The 10025-nt window shown below is 43.6% G+C and overlaps 1 protein-coding gene across 1 annotated transcript; it reads right to left on the reverse strand.

Annotated features, from left to right (window-relative positions):
- Positions 1-3702: 3702 nt before the first annotated feature.
- Positions 3703-9361, reverse strand: LOC106814222 (mitochondrial uncoupling protein 4-like). The gene is made up of 6 exons (XM_014818521.1): positions 9178-9361; positions 6143-6271; positions 5542-5604; positions 4671-4752; positions 3978-4100; positions 3703-3862 (listed from the first exon to the last, which is right to left on the reverse strand). Exons 1-6 carry the CDS (start codon positions 9293-9295, stop codon positions 3703-3705), a joined length of 675 nt encoding a protein of 224 aa, XP_014674007.1. The 5' UTR covers positions 9296-9361.
- Between the last annotated feature and the right edge of the window lie 664 nt (positions 9362-10025).

Below are 10025 nucleotides of genomic sequence, written 5' to 3' on the forward strand. Positions count from 1 at the left end.
GAGTGATAGATAAGTTATACGCGACCAGTGTTACGGAGGATAACGCTTATGTGAAACTCTTCAATGATTCAGCTTTAGCGCCCAGCGCGCAGCAGTCACCGCAATGACCGCGCTAATTAGTATCGATAATGGTATTTCTTTTAACGCGCACGTATGAATACGAATCAATAGACTTAACACTTATGCATGTTTTTGTTATACTGCTCCCTGGATGTCTAAATAGATCACTCTGTATTAGCACTTGAAGTGAGGTTGGAGCTTTCGCTCCACACGAAAAACAGTTCATGTATGCCAATAAACAGAGTCAAAATTACTATCCGGTGTCGTAAACTTATATCTATATTTGCTCTCATGTTCATGTCAGTATTGAGCACATCTCGACACACCAGTCATAAAACAACCATTGGATCTATATACAATATATATATAGTTATATAGTATATTATTATAATTATATTATAACGTTTGATAGGTAACGCTATTTACTCAAGAATAATATTGGTTTAAATCGGTGTATTAATCACTATTTCTAGCATTGTATATCATGTACTCCGGAGGATATTACAATAATCGTAGGCAGACGTGAACTAATGTTGCTGTTATAATTTATTCGTCAACGCACGCGGCCCACGCGCGCGCACATCCCACACACAACGTGCACGCACGTGTACACGCACTGCACCGCCACGTGCACCACACACTTACGCATAATCACGCGGCTACAACACACATGCCATCCGCAACACGGTACGCACACACACGCGCGCACAAACGCACGTACGCTACACACACGCGACGCAGTGCACACACACGTGACGCGCAGCGCGCAGAGCACACCAACACGCTATCGCACGCACGCAATGCACACGCGCGCAACAACCATGACCCATGCACGCGCAACACGCAACGCAACACACCATCTTCACGCGCACAACCGCGCGCACGCACGCACACACATCCTCACGCAACACACCGCGCGCCATGCACAGACATCTATACTTACGTTTATCGATGTGCACCGATTCGTGGCCCAGCGCAGGTAATATTCCTCGATTTGATGAGTAATCCGTCGCACTTGGACAAATAATATATCACTCACCGTGTGCGACACGAATGAATGTCGCCGCCCGACCGCGACTCGGCTCGGGTGTGACCCGGCACCGTCATGTCGAACAGTCGCAGCCGACGCAGATGCGGCGTGGACAGTCGGTGTTGCAAGTTGGATCGATCAAACGTTCAGCACGACCATCTGCGGCGTCTGCTCCCGCCGCAGACCCACCCGAGTGATGACGTCACGCATCGTCACACGACAGTCCGGCAGACGGACACGCCGTCAGCGGGTTCGCACGGTGGCGCCAACTCCGCCAGGCAGTGCGAGCAGGGAGAAGCGAGGAGGAGCGTGGTTGGCACGAGGAAGGCGAGTAGGGCCGACGGGTGATGCATGGATCGCTGCAGTTTACCTCGGGGTATTTGATTGACGTTCTCTTCGCAAGCTTTCAACGCGCCGTTTGTAACTTCGCGCGTTTCAGCTGAACGCTCACCTTTTTCAGTCAGATTGCCTGTGGTCACTATTTTGAATGATTACATTCCTAACTAAAACTGCTCCTCTCAAGCGCGGTCTCTGAAAGTTTTCCTGCTGCCCGGCCGCAAGCTGACAGCTGGTGAGATAACGATACTTACCCGCAACATTATAGTTTGATCGCGCCCCATGGCGTCACAGTGAGATCGCACCGTGAGCAGCCAGTACGCTTAATTATGGCGGTCGGTCGGAGTGGACGTTAGCGCACATGCGCATAGCGCTGCAGCAGGGAGGATGTAACGGCCAACATAAATGATGCATGGGACGTACAAGCGAATGCTTGCTTCGGGACGGCGCATAGCACGAGAGTCGATGGTAAGGCAACAGAAAAGGCAGCAAGAGACAACTAGGACTCGCTCCCAATCAGTGAACGCATGCGTTGCGGATGTATAACAACAGTTACGTGTTAGGCTGCCAGCGACGATCTCGATCATTATCATCTCGCCACCTTGGGCGGCTGACTGTAAACAATCGTGCCTATCCGACGTGACCACGTGCTGTTTCTAGGTTGCAGAGTGTTGATGCGGTGTTCTAATAATCTAAGCAACTCTGCGTAGCCTTTCCTCCATCCATCCATCCGTCCGTCCGTCGTCGTGCATGCATGCAATGATACACCATGCATTTTACTCTCCATCCCATCCATCCCATCCATCCTTCCTTTAACATCCATGCCATCATTCATGCATGACATGCATGCATGATCCATCCCTCCATACCATCCATCCATCCAATCCATCATGCATTACTCCATCCATCATTCCATCCATCCACTCCATCCATCCATCCAATCCATCCATCCATCCATCCATCCATCCTTTCTTCATCCATGCATCCATGCATCCATCCTTCCTTACATTAACCAGCCGCTATCTCTCTCCTCATTCTCTCTCTGCCTAGCCTTCTGTCCTCTCTCTGTCTCTCTTTCTCCCGTGTTAATTCGAGTTATCAGAAACGCGCTGCAGCCACCGCCGCAGATCTCAGCTATAGTACAATTCTCATAGGAAACATCGCTTCATACTATCACGTATCACTGGATAATTACATATTCTTCACTTGTAGAATTTCACAGTACAAGCATTAAAAATCTCCTCATAACGTATCGTACAGCCTTGCAATACAAGCAAATGCCCTCGCACATATAATTCTATCTATCTAATATATTTATATATCTATATCTATCCTATATATATAATATAATATAAATATATTATATATAGCCTACACAAAATAGGATGCTAGTCAATTAATACGACGCAATGACATAACTTCTACCCGCATGTGTATAAGCTCCTAAAAAACAAACACCATAAAGCAGGTTAAGCCTCGTTCCCGCTACAGACGACGGTTAGATGATCGCTAGATTGCTACTGCTAATATAAACGCGTTCGCTTTATCTCCCGCTCATGTCGACCCACTCGAAACAACGAACCGAGGCTTTCGCAGCAAAATACTATACCACTGTTATAACCAAGATACATACAAACGCAAACGAGACGTCGAAAGTATTTCGCCGATCGCGCATTGATAGGAATATAATCCACCTCGTACAAGCATGTGCTTCTAGAGTCTACATGAAGATTGAAACCATGGTAATTATCAATATAATCACATTCGCAATAAACCGATTCATACGTATCACGTTTACACACACCTCTCATGCGCGGACAACAAAAAATTTCGGAGAAGGGAGAGGGGAGAGAGAGACTAGAAATGGCAAACGTGGCCTCTTTGGACAGGTGGCTGTTCTGTAGAGGTCAATGCTGACACATTTGTGACTGCATGTAGTCCATGTGCTATTGGGAGCGTGGGTTGAGTTTTGAATTGGCATGACCTTTTCTTTGGCATTGATAGCATAGCGAGTGCACTCGCACTTACACGTGCGCGTGCTAAAGATGACTTCCGAGTGCATTCCTTCATGAAAATCTACAAGCAGCAGTTGCCATGTTATATCTGCTGTTTTTTATGCGGCTTCTGAGTGATTTCTGGTCAACGTGGGTGGTACGCTAAGAAATGCCATTGAATACAGATTGTACGTGTATACATATATATACCTGCCAGGTTGACTTGACTGGCGTGTAATAAAATGCAGTTTGTATTTGTTTAGTATACACCATCCAAGTTGACTACAGTGGAGTGTGATGGAAGTCAATTTTGTACATGTCTCGCTTACCTCCCAGGTTGACTAGGGCAGCCCTTTGGACATTAGGTGCCCAACCTTTCCACAAGCCCCTCACTCCGCTCTCCCTCACAATATTTTTCAGTGCATCAGCCACTCCCTTCACCCTGCGAAACACAAACACCAACATAATTATGGATTAATCGCATCTTAAGTAATGATGAAGTAACATACATCCCAACGTAGGCTCCTTGGCATGGATTTAGACTGGCACTCACTCACCTTAGTGGTTTTCCCTCCAGTCGCCTGCGACCCTCCATCTGCATCTGCACTTTAACAAGATCCGTCGGACTAGCGATGAACTGGGCGGCGCCACCGGCCACTACCCCGCCAGTCACCGCCTTCCTGCGTGAAGCAAACAGCAATCGCATGAAACGATGCCCCATCGCCACGACTGATCCTAGGGCCTAATCCAAGCCATTTTTCATACCGAATACCGGCGCCCAAATTACGAACCCTAGCAAAACGCCCAAACTACAAAATTCATAAAATGCCCAAATTAGCAGAGCTCCGAAAATTGTGGAAATTAAATCTTCATGTTTCTATCGTTATGTAGGCACTGCTTTATAATAAAATGCTCATATAAGATCTATAATCTATTATCTGAATACAATTTTAATGTTATTATACATCTATGGGCCCTAGCTATACCTAAAAAATGTTTTCGGCTCGCTGCGCTCTCGCAGCGTACCCACGCTAGTAACGAGTCTACTTAACGAGTGTGAGGCAATAACAGGTCGTGAGTGAACTAACGCTTAGGAGTCGTTTTGCAATTTCAACCGCATCTGTAGTCTTTGCTATATTTTTTTAAACGATTATTGGCGTGATTATTCATGATCACGATTTTGTCGCGACAACGGAAACCACTTGTGTCACGTGTCTCTCGTGCCGTGTTGCGGTTAGATAGGTAGTTACCAGAAGGAGAATGTTCCATCGTCATTCTTGCCCAGCACCTCCCGGATTTTCTCGTAGAACGTCATGCGACATCCGGTGTAAACTGCAACAAGAGATCAACGTTACGTTCAACGTGCGCATGCAAATTTCGTTAGATAACACTTCCACCTCCAAGTGGAACAACAACAACTACTCTGGATTGAGATACACCAGCCCTTGAAAGATCGCAGTTACTCCTATATAACGATCACTAGTTAAGAGCTATGATAACATTAATCGTTTTTCAAAAAAAAAAAAAATTAAAATGCAGTCATCTGCAATATGATTATGATTTTTTTTTGGCAGTGGGCAACTCTATATGGGCATTCCAACACATTTTCTCCCATCATTTCAGATACTAGTTTCATGACAGAGACTGAGACACAAACAATAAGCCCAAGATAAATCAATAATCAATAATCAATAATCCGTCTTATTAGGGGTTGCAATATGTATGTGCTTACTTTGCTATATATGTCCCATGATACAGACACTGCTATAATATTGGCAACTAGACATTTATGATCAGGCCAAACAAAAAAATAGGTGTGTTTCCGGTCGGCCGACCCTAAACTTTTGTTTCAAAAAAAAAAAATTTATAAATATTTTTTTTTTTATTTGAAATCTGACAGACAAAACTTGAGATTTTTTACTACAAACACGTTCTGTACTTGCTTACTAACTTATCCCTACCTATACACCACTTTATAGCATGCATCAGAGGGATATTAGGAACCGAAGAATAAAAATAAAAATAAAAATAAAAAAAATCCCTACCTACCTACCCTACTTTTGTTTTCGATGCAATAGGAAACACACCTATTTTTTTGTTTGGCCTCTGCATGATACATACCGAGGTGCCTGTATATTGCAGGCGTCACGCCCTGCCATAGTTTATGCAAGCCTTCTTCCTTCACTGGAAGATAAAAGTAATAATGAATACAGTGTTCAATACACTATACAATAGTCGTTTTTGTACACACCTCGTAAACACTCGTCAAAAGCTGAATTGAAGAATCAATTATATTTTGATAGCCATTCGCTTGGCTACTCAGAAATAACTCGAGAAAAGGTAATTGTGTGAACAGTCTTGACAGGCTTCCCGAGTACATTCACACACGTCAGCATACATGTAACTCTATAAAATGAACACCTGTCTAAAAGGGGCACTTTTGGCATTTCCCTCGCATGGCAGTGAAACAACCTCTATGATGTACACACCAGTATAAAATGAAATCTTCTAGCATTTCTCTTACATGGCAGCAAGATGACTCCTATAGAACAAACACCAGCCTATAACAACCAGCTTTTGCAGTTTCCCAAGAATGGCAGCTATATCACCTCTACAAAACGAAACACCTGTCTAGAAGACGTTTATGTCTGATGAAAGAACACATTTAGCTGGGAGGGGGGTGACATCAATTGACTCTCGTGGCGTAGGTTCGACTGCCTACCGATTCCGAGGGCAGTGCGGACCATGCCCTTGTGAGGGACAGTGTCCGTAGCAACGCCATGGTGATGATGGTGAGCAATCTCTCCTTGAATCTGAAGCCTGGTCTTCGTCAAGTCGAGTGGATACGTAGCTGTTTGCAACGGAAAACATAACGTGCTAGTATTAGATTAGTGGCTTAGAATTCTGCACGCTCAAGTGTTTGTTTAGAACAACATGAGTTGTCACACCGTTGACGTAGGTATATTTGCACAATTATTAGTATGACAGAGTGGAGACTCCTAAACACTATCTTTAACTAGGGGGCAAGCTCATAGATAGTGTTGCACTGAATCAGTAAATGTTACTTCCACTAACACTACCAGTAACAGTGACACCGTAACAGTAACACTACAGTACAGTCTACACAGACTACGGGCCTCAATCAATGCCAATAGCAATAGCAATAGCAATAGCCTGTCAATTCCACTATCAAATTCTACAATCAAAATCGGAAAGTCGCCAGAGCTGCCCTGCGCCGAATCGTCGCGTACCACTCACAGGCACTTGGAGCGTTTCAATAAAATATAATGCTAAATAAATACGAAATATATTTACTACCAAAGTCTTAATTACCAAAGGAATTTAACAGCAGACACTGAAGCACTGCAACATGACCTGCAAACGGTACTAGGATGGTCCCATGACTGGCAAATGTTGTTCAATGCTGACAAATGCAAAAGTATCCATTATAGTCACAACAACCAAAAGCATGATAAATACAACATGAATGGGCACATATTGGAGCAAGTACAAGAAGAGAAGGACCTTGGAGTAACCATAATTAACTGAATCCCTTAAGAACAGTAAGCAATGTGCTATAGCTGCCAGTAAAGCAAACAAAATACTGGGAATCATCAATAGAACTATAACATATAAAGACAAAAAAATCATCCTTCAGCTTTACAAATCACTGGTTAGACCTCACCTTGAATATGCTGTCCAATCTTGGAATCCCTAATTGCAGAAAGATATAGTGTTACTGGTAAAGGTGCAAAGAAGGATGACGCGTATAATTCCAGAAATTCGTCATTTTTCCTATGAACAAAGACTAGAGAAACTAGGATTTATAACACTGGAACAGAGAAGACTAAGAGGAGACCTCATTGAAACTTTCAAACTAATGAATGGCTACGAAGTTATTGACCCTACAAAATTCTTTACAAGATCGGAATACAACAGTACTCATGGCCATAGCCTCAAATTGTTCACTCCGCAGGCACGACTAGAGTTAAAGAAACATTTTTTTCAGTTTTATAGTAATAAATCACTGGAATAACCTGTCAGAAGAAGCAGTACAAGCTAAATCGATTAACTCGTTTAAAAGCCACGTGGATGAATATGTCAGGATGGGGGTTTATACAAGACAGTAGTCTTCCTACCCTTTGATCCACTCCAAAGCTACAGGCAGGCCCCTCCCTACATTGCGCAAACCGGGCGCGCCCGCCCCGTTTGGGAAAACTCCCCCCCCCCGTTTCAATCGTTGCGCCACGTTTAAATTACCTCCGCCCCGATTAAATTCCACCACAATAAGTGGAATTGGCGGAATAAAAGGAACAGGCTGAGTGAGTCAGCTTTAGAGGCGCTGCTGCTACTGGCAATTAAGGGGCCACCTCGGCAAGAATTCTGATTCGACCAGGCCCCCGGACACTCCTAGTTCCCCCCCCCCCTGTTTCAATTTCATCCTGGGGAGAACCCTGCTACAGGTGAGGGGTGGAATCAGGTAAATCAGGTAATGTTTCTATACTCTCTTTTACCTATTTTTGCCGACAATTTCCTGTAAATGCCGTCCAAATGCTCATCTGCAACAAACGCTGGCTGCCGCCATCACAGGCACTTGGAGCGTTTCAATAAAATATAATGCTAAATAAATACGAAATCTATTTACTACCAAAGTCTTAATGTTTCTATACTCTCTTTCACCTATTATTGCCGACAATTTCCTGCAAATGCCGTCCAAATGCTCATCTGCAACAAAAGCTGGCTGCCGCTGCACACTGACACTCATAGGGTCTATGTCCCCCAGGGTACTGCCGGAATGTACCCTGGGTACGGTCCGGTATACCGGAACGTACCCTGGTAACTATTTGATATGGTTAGGGTTAGGGTTAGGGTTAGGATTAGGGTTAGGATTAGGATTAGGGCTTGCGTTAGGGAGTAGGCGACTCCCTAGACTCGTTAGTGGAGTAGGCGAGGTACGGTCCGGCATATTAGATAGTACCAGGGTACATTCCGGTAAACCGGACCGTACCCAGGGTACGTTCCGGCAGTACCCTAGCTGGGGGGCATAGACCCTCTCAGCCACACTGACACATAAATATATAGGCATTAGCCTATTTACATAGGCATGGCGGCAGCTAGCTCCAAGAAACGGTCTTTGCTAGGTTTAGAAGACCTTTGTGTATATTGACGTTAGTCACACAGCCTGGTCGGTTCGAGGATAGAGAACATGGGTCCCAATAAAACCAATGTCATTTACATCAATATAAATATAATATTATATCAATATAATAGGTTAGGGTTATTCTTAGGGTTAGGGTTAGGGTTAAGGTTAGAGTTAAGGTTAGGGTTAAGGTTAGGGATAGAATTAGGGTTAGGGTTAGGCACATTCATTGATTTTATTGGGACCCATGTTCTCTATCCTTGGGCCGCCTGGTCGGGCTAGGCGGCAGCCAGCGTTTGTTGAAGATGTCGTTAGATGAGCATTTGGACGGCATTTCAAGGAAATTGTCGGCAATAATAGGTGAAAGAGAGTATAGAAACATTAAGAGTTTGGTAGTAAACAGATTTCGTATTTATTTAGCATTATATTTCATTGAAACGCTCCAAGTGCCTGTGGCCGCCATGGCTGCCGCTACACACCGAGTCACTGACACATAAATATATAGTTTAATTAGTTACATATTATAGGCCTAGGCTATATTAATTATTACTTTACGTTATTTAGCATTATATTTTATTGAAACGCTCCAAGTGCCTGTGGTACCACTGTTAACATACCTGTCTCAGCGACAGTGGCCGCTGCAGCGGATAAAATATATTTAAACCATAGCTGTTCAGAATAGTGGGGAACAACATAAACACCGTGATCGTTGACATGTTTAACGGGCGCCGCCATCGTGACGGTCTCTGATGGTACAGAGGCGACACCTTCCGGAAAGAAATGAGCTAAAATTGATGCCCGGTGTCAACTGTGAGCGAAGTGCAGACTGTAAATAAGATCATAGTCTATGACTCTATATAGAATAAATATTTATTTAATCTTTATTCTATATCTATGATAAGATTTTACCATGCACCCGTGCTGTCAGCCTGTCCGGCTCAAGTTTGAACGTATAAGACCGGCCGAAGAATATTATATATTAAAATAAAAAAATAAAAATAAAATAAAATAAAATATTGGCAGTCAACGGCGACCGATGTCGCAGCGCCATTTGCCCATACATTAGCATAGCTGGGAATCGTGGCGCGATGCTGCGAGCGAAGTGAAGTATGTAGATCAGATTTTACCATGCACACGTGCTGTCAGCCTGCCCGGCTCCACTTTGAACTTATAAGAACGGCCGAAGAATATTATCTTGGCAGTCAACAGCGACCGACTTCGCATCGCCATTTGCCCATACATTTAAATAAGATAAAACATTGAACAAAAACCAATATTTAATCACTCTTATATTTGTCTCGTAGGCAAATTTTGTATTAACGAATGCATAAATAATATCGTGATTTTATATTTAGAATCAGTGTGGCTACAGCCACAGATGTATACAATGAATTATTAAATGTAGTAATAACTACAGTATATATTCCGCGTCACAGGGAAATTTGGAAACAATATTTTTAATTAA

This window comes from Priapulus caudatus, unplaced genomic scaffold (assembly GCF_000485595.1).
Source record: "Priapulus caudatus unplaced genomic scaffold, Priapulus_caudatus-5.0.1 Scaffold887, whole genome shotgun sequence".
Lineage (NCBI taxonomy): Eukaryota > Metazoa > Priapulida > Priapulimorpha > Priapulimorphida > Priapulidae > Priapulus > Priapulus caudatus.

Bases quoted from the DNA above. Each gene is read 5' to 3' on its own strand.
- LOC106814222 (XM_014818521.1), bottom strand. From the start codon at position 9,295: ATGGCGGCGCCCGTTAAACATGTCAACGATCACGGTGTTTATGTTGTT. The intron at 6,272-9,177 runs GTATGTTAACAG...CGTTGCAAACAG, and splicing joins GGCCACTGTCGCTGAGACAG to CTACGTATCCACTCGACTTG. The intron at 3,863-3,977 runs GTGAGTGAGTGC...TGTGTTTCGCAG, and splicing joins CTGGAGGGAAAACCACTAAG to GGTGAAGGGAGTGGCTGATG.